The 13,646-nt window shown below is 40.8% G+C and overlaps 1 protein-coding gene across 3 annotated transcripts in view; it reads right to left on the reverse strand.

The window, feature by feature from the left end:
• The window catches only part of LOC308698664 (uncharacterized protein), a 35,585-nt gene that overhangs the window by 6,563 nt on the left and 15,376 nt on the right, over positions 1-13,646 (reverse strand). For 2 of the 3 annotated variants that reach the window (XM_081378907.1, XM_081378908.1), the window contains exon 3: positions 3,963-5,174. In XM_081378907.1, coding sequence (XP_081235033.1) covers positions 3,963-5,174 — 1,212 coding nt within the window. Of the gene's footprint in view, positions 1-3,962; positions 5,175-7,210; positions 7,444-13,646 lie in introns of those variants that run through there. The other variant, XM_081378909.1, reaches the window with a different exon arrangement.

Consider the following 13,646-nt stretch of genomic DNA (forward strand, 5'->3'; position numbering starts at 1 on the left):
AACCAAGCTTCTGAAGTGGCTAGCCCCACACTGTGGAACAAGCTCCCAATTTATATTAGATCGACTTACTCTCTGTCTGAGTTCAAGTCTAAAAACGTATTTATTTTCCTTATGCCCTTTTGAGCATTTAACTGAGGCTTGAATGTTTGTAGACATTTAAGAGGTTGTTGTTGTTTCGACCTTGATGTATTGCAATACTGAGTTTTTCCATTTTATTTTGATTTTAGAAAATAAACGTGAATGCTCTCTTCACAAATCTTCTGTTACTTGTTTTTCACTGGCATGTCTCTTTAGGTGTTGAGGACTATAGTACATCTTTGATCCTTCATTCAGTACGAGTAAAACACTTAAAGTCCAACTGAAATAAAAATTTTACCCTATTTACTTTGTTAGCACATATTACTAGTCTTGTGGTGAAAAATTAATCTGTGCAAGTTAATACACAGAAAAAAATTGTTTGCCGTCGTAATCTTTAATCAAAGTCTGAAAAGTTACTTCCGGTCTGGAATGGCGTTCCTTCTCTGATGACGTAGGTTTGACGGCTTGGGTTGGGAAACGCTTAACCACTCCCCTCAAACCGTTAGTCTGCTATGAGCAGAGATGGAGAGGAGGAGCGCTAGAGTAAAACCCGGGCAGGGTTCCTCCTCCTCTCCATCTCTGTTCAATATTTATTTTCACTGGGAAACACGTCACAACACTGGAGAAAAGTCGTTTGCAACTTCCGGACCAAAACATGGTCTATAAGTCACTCATGCTGTGTTTTATCAAAATCAGGAAAAAAATACAAAATGAGTGTTAAAATCAAGTCAAGTTAAGTAAAATTTTATTTCTATAGCACATTTAAAAAACAACAGAGTTGTGCCAAAGTGCTGTACAGAACTACAGTGTGCAAATAAAAAGCATCGAAATAGACAAGGCAAAATACAATTATAGACACGTTCCCCCCGATACAATCCATTTAATAGATCATATAAAATCAATCAAAAGCGACTTAATTAAAAGCCAGAGAGAATAAATAAGTTTTAAGAACCGATTTAAAACTGGATAATGATGGAGCAAACCTCACAGCGAAGGGCAAACTGTTCCAGAGTTTAGGTGCCGCAGCAGAGAAGGCCCGACAACCCTTGGTTTTACAGCGAAAGCGTGGGACAGTTAAAAGAAGCTGATTACAAGACCTAAGAGTTCTTTGGGGAGTGTACAAAGTCAGAAGGTCACATATGTATTTTGGTGCAACACCGGATAGCGCCTTGTACACAAAAACTGCCATTTTAAAATCGATTCTGAACTTAACCGGAAGCCAATGTAAAAATTCTAGGATAGGAGAAATTATCTCTCTTTTTTGTACTGGTCAGAAGTCTCGCTACAGCATTTTGAACAACTTGCAGGCGAGAGATTGTAGTTTGAGGCAGACCACAGTACAGGGAATTACAGTAGTCCAGCCGTGATGTAATGAAGGCGTGGATTACAGTCTCTAAATCTTTTGGAGACAAGAACTGATTTACCTTTGCAATGTAAATCCGAGATTCCTTACATGAGGTCGAAGACTGATAGGGAAGGAACCGAAATTAAAAGTAGATAAGGAAAAAAAAATTTCGCTCTTAATTTCATTTAATTGTAAGAAATTATTTGCCATCCAACATTTGATCTCCTGAAAACAGCCACACAGTGCTTTCAGGGGATTAGACATTTCAGTTTTTGCCGGTAGATAAAACTGTGTATCGTCAGCGTAACAGTGGTAGGATATCCTATGTTTCTCAAATATAGCACCCAGTGGCAACATATAGATTGAAAAGAGGAGCGGGCTTAAAATGGAACCTTGGGGCACACCACAAAGTAGGGGAAAAGATGCAGAAGTAAATTTCCCCATATTTACGGAGAAGGTTCTGTCTTTGAGATACGAGGCCAACCACTGCAAGGCAACACCCTGAATGCCCACCACTTTTTCCAACCGATGCAGCAAGATACTATGGTCGATTGTATCAAAAGCAGCGCTTAAATCTAGTAAGACAAGCACTGCGTGCAATCCGGTGTCAAGGATTTGCAAAAGGTCATTGTTGACCTTCAACAAAGCAGTTTCTGTATAGATCTAAAGCCAGTTTAAAGTCTAAAAGTCTAAAAGTTTAGAAGTAAAAGGCAACTTGGATATAGGTCTAAAATTGAGATGGATCCAAATGGGGTTTCTTAAGCAAAGGGTGAACTACAACATGTTTAAAACTAGCAGGGACAATTCCGGTGGCTAGAGAACTGTTAATAATATCTGTTACAGCTGGGCACAAAGTTTCAAACACTTCCTTAAAGAGGAGAGTAAGGACGACATCAGACTCACAACTGGCACATTTTGCCTTAGAAACAATATCAACCAGCTAAGAAGAGGAAATAGGATGAAAAAAAGTTAGTAAATCGATTGGTGAACAGGTCAAAGGTGGATTATATATTGCTGGCTTAATGGAACCCTTGATCGTCAAAACTTTTTTTATTAAATAACTGTGAAAAGTTCTCACGTTTCTCGAGATGGAACAAGAGTAGGGGCTGGTAAGGGTTTTAGCACAGAATCAATTGTCTTAAACAGCCTTTTCGGCCAATTTGCATTTTCTGTGATGAGTTTGGAGAGGAATTTGGATTTTGCCTCTTTCACTGATTTTTGGTAACTGATTATGCAAGCAGTTAAACATTCATATGAAATTTGAAGTTTATCTCTTTTCCACTTTGGTGCCTTATGACACTTGTCTAAGAGAGCGAGTAAAGTCATTTAACCAAAGGGGGAAGTGTTTTCAAAGACTTGATTTCATTTTGAGGGGCCTACCAGAATAGGTTCCCTTTTGAGAACGGTTCACTTGTATTGGGTAGCTATAAGCTATGGGAAAACTCCTTTTCTCGAGAATATTGAAGCCTTTATTTTAAAACGCAGTGTATCTGCACAACAAGCCCAGTGCAGGCTGTCTAAGCGCGGTGATTGGCTGGGCTGCGGCAGCTGCACGAACCTATGGCTAAGCAGCGAGGACGCGCAAACCTATCAGGGCACTTCCCGCCTTGGGCGTGCCATAGGAATCAGATTTAATCTCCTTCAGCGAAGGACGCATCTCTTCGCTGACTTCTCCGGACAAGAAGCCTCTCTCGCTGTTGAACAGCCCAGCAGCGGAACACAGTGATCTGCAGTAGCAGTTCAGCGACCTGCGGCCTCCTGCTCAGCTTCCTGAACTCGACGCCGTCAACGCTGTTCGCTATATCCCTGCGACCATCCAGCAGACTATCCTTTCAAAATAAAAGCCTTTTTCACAAAGTGCCTGTGTTTCATGCAGGGTCTCCCTGCATGTCACTGACTGGCACAGTGAGTGTGCTTCCTGCCTCGGCGCTGAACCCGCTGAAGCTGCACTCACTCAGGGCGGCTGTTCTCATTGCGAGAGCATACCGCTCTCCACTCTGTGTTCGCGGCCAGTGTGAAAATAATAAAATTACTTATTTCACGTCTCCTTGCGCTATTAAACGGACAAGTTCACACAAATTTATCTCAAAATGACCGCCTTTGTGAGTATCTAATTAAACAGTCAGTTATGGCTAAAGTAAACGGTAGAGAAAGAACGCATGTGCTAATATTCCTGCCATTGTTTGTGTTCTTAATGTTAATCTAATGTTAAGGCTACAGTTAATTTGTACAGTAAAGATTATATGCAGTGTTCATTTGCATTTGATTACAATTTCTGTACCTAAGAACAACTGTTAAACCTACCAGAAAAACCTTATAAGCACAGATTATTTCATTTTTTTCATCTTTGTTGTATTGTATTTAGCCTATTAATTTATGTTATTGCTAATAATATTGCGGCTCCTAAAGCTCTTGCACGATCATAACCCTTGTTTTTCCAGTGACTTTTCTATGACATTTTCTCTTTTGTAATGTCTCTCAGCCATCTCTAGCTTTAAATGTTCTGATCTTTCTTCAAATCTCCCTCTTTCTCACTCACCCTCTCGTCCCCCATCATGAGTGGACACGCCCCCTACAGCTGATTGGCTACAAGTGTGTTGTGCTGCTCGATCTGATCCACTTTCAGCAGCTTTTCTGTTGCTTACTGTACCTTTAAGTAGCCTTACTGCAGAGTGAGAATTGCGAAGATGAGTTTTTAGACTTGTGTTCCATTTAAATCTCTTCTCACACAGATGACATGCGTAAGACATCTCTTCACTGTGATTTCTCACGTGACCATTAAATCCTTGTTTACTGGTGAAACTCTTTCCACACTGAGAGCAGGTGAAAGGCTTTTTTCCGCCATGAATTCTCATGTGAGTTTCAAGGCTTTCTCTACGTCTGAAAGTCTTTCCACACTGAGAGCAGGCGAAAGGCTTTTCTGAAGTGTGAGTTGCCAAATGATCCCTAAGTTGTCCTTTCTGTGTAAAACTCTTTCCACACTGAGAGCAGATAAAAGGCTTTATTCCAGCATGAATTAACATGTGATTTTTCAGTCCTCCTTTACGTGTGAAAGAGTTTCCACACTGAGAGCAGGTGAAAGGCTTTTCTGAAGTGTGAATTACCAAATGATCCTTAAGTTGTCCTTTCTGTGTAAAACTCCTTCCACACTGGGAGCAGGTGAAAGGCTTTTCTCCAGCATGAATTAACATGTGATTCTTAAGGCTTGCTTTACGTGTGAAAGTGTTTCCACACTGAGAACAGGTGAAAGGTTTGTCTTCATTGTGAATTACCAAATGATCCTTAAGTTGTCTCTTCTGTGTAAAACTCTTTCCACAGTGAGAGCAGGTGAAAGGCTTTATGCCTGCATGAATTAAAATGTGACTCTCAAGGTATCTTTTACGAGTGAAATACTTTCCACACTGAGGGCAGATGAAAGTTTTTTCTGAAGTGTGAATTAACACATGCTCATCCAGTTGTCTTTTCTGCGTAAAACTCGTTGCACAGTGAGAACAGGTGAAAGGCCCTTTTCCAGCATGACTTAAAATGTGATTAATGAGGCTTCTTTTCTGAATGAAAGTCTTTCCACACTGAGAGCAGGTGAAAGGCCTTTTGACTTCTGTCATTTGAATGCTGCTTTGTGAGCAACTGTTTTCAGTTTTGAAGCAACTCGATGATTTTTCTCCAGCGGTGACATCATGAGCATTCTGATGCTGATGTTTCTCTTCCACTTCATTCAGATCTTGAATTTCCTCTTTCACTTTCATCAAGCCTAAAATGAAAATGATGAAAATCAATTGGGGGCCTACTAAAAACTGAAGAAAAAAATGTCCTTTGTGTTTTTGAAAAGTTTCATGCAAAGAAACACTACACAACTTTAGACTGAACACGTAATACGCATGCACATTTACGCAAAACTTAATATGCATGCATCACAGTTTTCACAAATTCACGTTTTTGTTGTTTACACAGAGACGCTTAAAATGCCGTTGTTAAACTTTAAAATGACGTTGTCATGTAAATAAAAAGTATCTGCATTTGTGGCAGGCAGAAGAGAAAAAAAATCTATAAAAAGTACTGTATTGTCTCCTATACCCACAAGAGGGCGCACGTGACTTAACAGATTTATTTTTGGACTAATTATCAAAATAAAGTATAGTCATACAAAGCTATTATTACCAGATTTTACCATTGGTAAAATTCTTCAAAATATCTTCTTTTGTGTATGATAAGTTTTTTTGTATTTTTGCACTTTTGACAGAATTTTCATTTAAAAGTGAACTTACAGAAATTAACTGTTGGCATATTTGTTTCACATTAATAATGTCCAGTTTGTCCTGTTGGACATGACACACAGCAATACCATTAAGTGTCACTTGTGCCATTGTTCTGAGCCATGTTTTCAGTGTCCTAAGAACACTGACACTTCTTTCAGCCTCAGCTGATGAGACTGGGATGACAAGGGTTTCAACTTCATCAAACAGTCCTCTCATTTCAACAAGACCAAGCAATGTTGTGTTTTTATGTTTTATGGGGACTTTTACAGACATAATGATTTTATACTGTACAAACGGTATATTATATCCCCCTCTAACCCTGCCTATCACAGAAAACTTTCTGCATTTTTACATTTTCAACTGTTTTCCAAAAATAAATAAATCCCCACAAGGACAAGTATTTCGGATATTGCCATCTTTGTGGTGACATTTTGTCCCTATAATGTAGTGTTACACACACACACTTAAGCATACACAATCTCTCTCTCTCTCTCTAACGATTGTCAAACTAACGATTGTTCGCCACTTATCCCGCGAATCCGCGATTGTAATACAGTAGTAAAAACTGATTTGTCCCGCATTTTTGTGCACAGAACTGTTGATTTCTCCCTAGCTTCTCCTAGGTTTCCTTCGGAGGAGCATTGCCGCTTTACACAAGAGCCTCTCACAAGTTAGATAGAAAAAACAAAGCCAATCAGTTTACCGATGCGTGTTAAGCAGGCGGGACTCAGATATATTAACCGTTTGTGTCCCATGAATTGCGCATTTTTCTCAGAACGCTCTTGTAAGAGATTTTAATCTAAATAAGATGTTTCCTGATTAAATAAAATAAGGCTAATACATAAAAAACACAAGACACAACCGGACAGCAGTGGTTATATATTTATATTTTAAGTTTTGATCGAAATTATTGATAGGGACATATCAGTGTCACTGGATATTGGTAGGGACACATCCCTACTAAATTCTACGCCCCTGTCATATTCAAACACTGAGACAGGGGCTCCAAGAGCCATTAAAGACACAGGGTGAGAGTGTCAGTAATCTGACTCGTTTGATTTACAATAAAGAGAACATAAATGGCAGGGATTTCTTGCTGGAAAATATAAGATAATTATTCATCAGATTTCATCATCATAACCTTAAATACAAAATTCAAGTTACTCTACCTTAGTTTTTCATGTTTCATGTTATATTAGTTCATGTTAATTTTTTCATGTTATGTAAGGACATAAGATCAGCAGATGTTAAACAGATTCAAGTGCAAGCTACTTTTTTATTGTAACTGAAACTAAGCAAAATAATGCGTTGCGAAAAACAAAGTGAAGAAGAACAAACGACAACCAAGAACAAGTTTAATATTCAGCTCACAAGAGTATCTACAAGCAAGAGTTTGTTGTTAGTCGCCAGCAACAGCACAGCAGATCCAGACAAACAATGAAACTCAAAACTGTCCTGTTCCTAGAGTTAACATTACAACAAAAGCATATCTTGGTTCTGTGAAAAATAGCAAAACCAATGCTATACTCACATGTGGAGTAGAAACAACACAATAACAGCGTCCATTTTCAGGCCTTCCCGCTTTGGTCTCTCAGTGCTGGAAAGCTTTTCTAAAAATAAAGAGGCTCCTAAAGCTCTTGCACGATCATAACCCTTCTTTTTCCAGTGATTTTTCTATGATATTTTCTCCTTTGTAATGTCTCTCAGCCATCTCTAGCTTTAAATTTTCTCATCTTTCTTCAAATCTCCCTCTTTCTCACTCTCCCTCTCGTCCCCCATCATGAGTGGACACGCCCCCTACAGCTGATTGGCTACAAGTGTGTTGTGCTGCTCGATCCGAAACACTTTCAGCAGCTTTTCTGTTGCTTACTGTATCTTTTAATTGCCTTATTGCAGAGTGAGAATTGCGAAGATGAGTTTTTAGACTCGTATTTCGTTTAAATCTCTTCTCACACAGATGACACGCGCAAGACATCTCTTCAGTGTGATTTCTCACGTGACTATTAAATCCGTTTACTGGTGAAACTCTTGCCACACAGAGCAGGTGAAAGGCTTTTCTGATGTATGAGTTGCCAAATGATCCTTAAAGGTGTGATTTCTGTGTACAACTCTTTCCACATTGAGAGCAGGTGAAAGGCTTTATTCCAGTATGAATTAACATGTGATCCTTGAGGTTGTCTTTAAGTGTGAAAGTGTTTCCACACTGAGAGCAAGTGAAAGGCTTTCCGGAAGTGTGAATTAACAAGTGGTTCTTGAGGTGCCCTTTACATCTAAAACTCTTTCTACATTGAGAGCTTTAGGAAAGGCTTTAATTCAGAATGAATTTTCATGTGATTCTTAAGGATTCCTTTACGTGTAAAAGTTTTTCCACACTGAGAGCAGGCGAAAGGCTTTTCTGAAGCGTGAGTTACCAAATGGTCCTTAAGGTGTGATTTATATGTAAAACTCTTTCCACAGTGAGAGCAGACGAAAGGCTTTATTCCAGCATGAATTAACATGTGACTCTTAAGGCTTTCTTTACGTGTGAAAGAGTTTCCACACTGAGAACAGGTGAAAGGCTTTATGCCAGCATGAATTAACATGTGATTCTCAAGGTTTTTTTTACGTGTGAAAGAGTTTCCACACTGAGGGCAGACGAAAGGCTTTCCTGACGTGTGAGTTACCAAATGATCATTAAGGTGTGCTTGATATTTAAAACTCTTGCCACAGTGAGAACAGGTGAAACGCTTTATTCCAGTGTGAATACTCATGTGATTCTTGAGGTTATGTTTACGTGTGAAAGTGTTTCCACACTGAGAGCAGGTGAAAGGCTTTCCTGAAGTGTGAATTAACAAGTGGTTCTTGAGGTGTCCTTTACATCTAAAACTCTTTCCACATTGAGAGCAGGTGTAAGGCTTTATTTCAGAATGAATTTTCATATGACTCTTAAGGATTCCTTTACGTGTAAAAGTTTTTCCACAGTGAGAGCAGGCGAAAGGCTTTTCTGAAGCGTGAGTTACCAAATGATCCTTTAAATGTGATTTATATGTAAAACTCTTTCCACAATGGGAGCAGGTGAAAGGCTTTATTCCAGCATGAATTAACATGTGATTATTAAGGCTATCTTTACGTGTGAAAGAGTTTCCACACTGGGAGCAGGAGAAAGGCTTTATGCCAGCATGAATTAACATGTGATTCTCAAGGTTTCTTTTACGAGTGAAAGAGTTTCCACACTGAGGACACGTGAAAGGCTTTTCTGAAGTGTGAATTAGCACATGCTTATTCAGTTGTCTTTTCTGCGTAAAAGTTGTTCCACAGTGAGAACAGGTGAAAGGCCCTTTTCCAGCATGAATTTTTTCAGGTTTGAAGCAACTCAATGATTTTTCTCCAGCGGTCACATGAGTTTTCTGATGGTGATGTTTCTCCTCCACTTTATTCAGATCTTGTATTTCCTCTTTCACTTTCATCAAGCCTAAAATGAAAATTATGAAAATCAATTTGGACAAATGGAAAATAAAATAATTTACATGAAAATATAGGGCCTAATAAAAACTGAAAAAAAAGTGCTTTCTGTTTTTGAAATGTTTCATGCAAAGAAACACTACACACCTTTAGACTGAAAATGTAATACGCATGCACATTTACGCGATTCACAAATACTTAATATGCATGCGTCACGGTTTTCACAAATTCCCGTTTTTGTTGTTTACAGAGAGATGCTTAAAATGCCATTGTCAAACTTTCAAATGACATTGTGTAAATAAATTGTAAAATCACAAAAAAAATCTGCATTTGTGGCAGGCAGCAAAAAAAAAAAACTATATAGTATTGTATTGTCCCCTATGCTCACAAGAGTGTGCAAGCGAGCGCAATAATCAAATATAACCAACTAAATCAAACATTGCATCTTTCATCGAAATTAAATGACATTATTTTTTTTTAAAGTGCATTCACTTTTGAAACAATTGTTATTAGATCAAAATATAATTCATTTAAACTTAATAAATAGGGGGGAGGATAAGGGTCAAAGGACTGCATTTTGAACATGGGCAGGGATGGGGCAGAGCAGAAGTGGAGGGGTAGACTGTTCCAGTGTGGTGAGTGTGGGAGCATTGGCAGAGAAAGCCCTATCCCCAAAAGTCTGCAACCTGGTGAGGGGGGTGTCCAGCAGGTCCTTGTCAAAGGACTGCAGGGAACTTGACTGAGTGTAGGGGTTGAGGAGATTGGTGAGGTATTTTGGTGAGAGTCCATGGAGAGATTTGTAAGTGAGCAGAAGGATCTTGTAGGTGAAGCGTGACTTGACTAGCAACCAGTGGAGCTATTGGAGGATGGGAGTGATATGCTGCCAGGGCTTTGTGTGGGTTAGAACCCAGGCAGCAGAGTCTTGGACACACTGGAGTCTGCTAAGTGCCTTGGTGGGCAGTCCAGACAGGGCACTATTGCATTAATCCAGATGGGAGGTGATGAAGGCATGGATAAGTGTCTAAGCTGCTGAATGTGTGAGTGAAGGCCGGAGTCGTGAGATGTTTCTGAGGTGGTAGAAGTCAGACTTGGTGATGTTGGTGATGTGGGACCAGAAGGAGAGTGTGGAGTCCAGGATGACGCCCAGGTAGCGCACCTCTGGAGATGAGAAAGTGGAACAGCCATCCACAACCAGGGCCAGGTCTCCAACTTTCCTGAGCAGTTGCATTTATGCATTCCTGCATTTATGATGTTTTCGATTGGATGGCAGAGGATGGGAAGACAGGCCTTGACCAGGCTGGTGGGCAATGGGTCAAGACTGCTGGTTGAAGTGTTGGCTGAGATGACCAGTTTGTTTAATTACTTGGTTGGCATCCAGTGGAGTAAAGGCGGATAGGCAGCACTGAGGTCAGCGGGCAGCTGAGTGGTGAGAATCCTGTTGGGGCAGGGGGAGAGCCCAGGAGACTGGATCTGCCGGTGGATAGTGTCCACTTTCTGCTGGAAAAAAATCCAGGAACCTGGAGCAGAGGTCAGCTGCATCTGAGGGTTTAGCGGCATCTGGAGGGTGAAGACAACGGTTAATGGCGGGGAAGGTGGTTACTGATAAGTGTGGCGTAATACCAGAGCCCGTCTACGGAGAGCCTGCCCACTCCCTATTAAGCTCTATTGTACCGAATTTTGGTTGTAGTACCACCAGAGTTCCACTGGGGGCGATCGCCATGAGTGCAAAATGAATGCGAGTCAATGGGGCTAGACAGCTAAATGTGTCTCTTTCACCCGATTGCCGTTGATAAATCTCAAATCTGATTGTAGATTTTGCAAGTTCAACATGGGTTTTAGGTCGAAAGTTGAATGAACGAGTACTTATGTCCTTTCAATTTCTTACAGGTTGAGTTGTTGATTGATTGATTGATTGATTGATGCCTTTATTCATCCCCACTGGGGAAATTCGGATGTCCAGCAGCATATAGTGTGTGTTATCTATTCACAGTATAGCAATAATCCCTAAAAAACACAGATGGTGATATTATATAAAAATTTAAATAACGGTCACTGAACAAGCTACTATCAATAGTATGAATGTCCACATTCAAACATGTCCATTATACAGTCTTATGGCATTTGGAACGAATGACCTCCTGAACCTCTCAGTCCTACAGCTCATGGAAAGGAGTCGGCTACTGCGGCTGCTTTGCTGAGCAACCACAGTGTCATGCAGCGGGTGGTTCTTGTTCCTAATGATGGATTTAATCATGGCCATCATTCTATCCGTTAACAAGTCACCTACTGATTCGACCCTCCTTCCCAGCACAGACACACACTTCTTGACCAGTTTGTCAAGTCTGTCCCCCTCCCTGGCCGTCATACATCCGCCCCAACACACCGCTGCAAAGAAAACAGCACTGGCCACAACCGACTGATAAAACAAGTACAGCATCTCATTGCAGACTTGGAATGATTTTAGCTTCCTGAGAAAATAAAGTCTGCTCTGACCTTTCCTGTATGCTGCATTTACGTGTATTGACCAGTCCAGTTTTTGGTCCAGGTGTACTCCCAGATATTTATACGTCTGGACCACCTCAATGTCTTCCCCCTTAATTACCACAGGTAAATGAAGATGCACCTTACGCCTTCCAAAGTCCACTATCATCTCCTTGGTTTTGGTGGTGTTTAAAATGAGACCGTTGTGTCTGCTCCACATCACAAACTCTGAGATGACCCTCCTATACTCCTCCTAATCTCCTCCCCTCACACAAGCTGCCACCACAGTATCATCAGAGTATTTTTGTATATGGCACGATGGTGTTCTGTATGAGAAATCTGACAATTGTTGTTGCCCTTAACACGCTAGCATTCTGCTAATGAACGCTGATTGGTCAGTGAAGGACTGATTACGACCAGAGATACCGCTTGATGGCATCGTGTCATCCGCAGCGGGACCAGAAACAAACAAAACAAAAACTCTTCTAGCACGTGTATTTACCTTTGTCAGCTGTGTTGTCGATGCCTCGAGAGAAAAGAAAGTGCAGAGCGCGAACGCACCAAAGTGACTGAAGGATTGCCGTGAAGCAGTATCTCTGGTCGTACATGTATATGACATCATTGACACTTTAAAAGACTTTTTAAAGCAAATAAGTGCTTTCGAACACAACATTCAAATTACTAGACAAAAAATTATACCCTGAGAAAAGTGGATTTTTATTGGTATAGCACCATAGACCTCCATTCATTCTGCACTCGTCCTGTGAGCGCCCTCATATGGAATCAGAGAGGAACTGCAACCAGTTCAGAAGCCGGAAGTGTACTGAGAGTGAAACTTCTCGCCATATTAGACATTCTCTGGTAATACCTAGTTTTTGCCTGAGAAAGGGCTTCTTTGTAGTTTATGACGTGTTCTTTAAATGCTTCACGCTGGACAGCGAGTCCGGATCTTCTGCATCGTCTCTCGAGCCTACATCCTATGGTCTTCATCCTGCGGAGCTAAGGGGTGAATCAAGGGGCAGGACGAGAGAAAGATATGTAACGCATGGTGAGAGGGGCTACAAAGTCGAGGCTGAGAGAGAGGTCACAGTTGTAGTGTTCCATCGTGCCATCAACTCTTTGGTAGGGGTGGTGGGTCGCTAGGGAGTAAGATAGCATGGAAGTACACACCCGTTTCATGTTCCTGAACGTGAATTGGCCGTTTGGTGCACTGCTTTGGGAGAGGCACAGAGACCAAGAATAGGATGGCATAGTGGTCAGAGACAGCCAGGTCAGTGCACTGCAGGTGGAAGGGGGTTATGCCAGCACAGCACACCAGGTCCAGGGTATGCCCTGTGTCATGTGTGGGGTAAAATTGAAGCAGTCCAGCAGTGATAGAAAATGAACAGCATGCGAACAACTACTGGAATCCACATGAATGTTAAAATCATCAGCGAAGGCTGCAAGGCTTCTGGATATAGCCATAACCTCGGGCAGTGGCATGTTTCAGAGTTATGAGCTCTTGCTGGTTCTGCCATGTAAAAAATCCAGTGATTTTTCCAAAATTATGTCATGGATAAGGAGGGCGTTGATATTTAATGAATGAATGTTAAGAAACATGAATGATGTCCTGGTTAGTGCATTGTCAGGGGTGACAGTGTTGTCCACACAGACCAAGGATCGCAGATTTGAATGTGATGGGTGTTGTTTGCATGGGGGCATGGCACCATGGTACCATTCAATTTCATGGAAATCATTCAATTTTTACCCTTAGATGGGTTTGGAAGTTTTTTGTATGTCCTAATTCGGGGAACAGACACAGTCTCTATAAGATGATATCTAGGTGAAAGAGGCTCTATGTGTTCCCAGTAAGGCTTTCACTTTTGAGAAAAATCAAATTCGAATGGATATCGAATATCAAGAAATGTATTCGAATATATTCGAATATCTACGAATAAAATGAAGTTAACGAACAACCTCGATCCATCAGGAAACGCCACATGGTCGCTGAATTTCACTGTGCTTCATGAAGAGTTTTTCTTTTGCGTGAAAAAGCCGTTCGCCGG

This window comes from Scardinius erythrophthalmus, assembly GCF_964197995.2.
Source record: "Scardinius erythrophthalmus genome assembly, chromosome: 1".
Lineage (NCBI taxonomy): Eukaryota > Metazoa > Chordata > Actinopteri > Cypriniformes > Leuciscidae > Scardinius > Scardinius erythrophthalmus.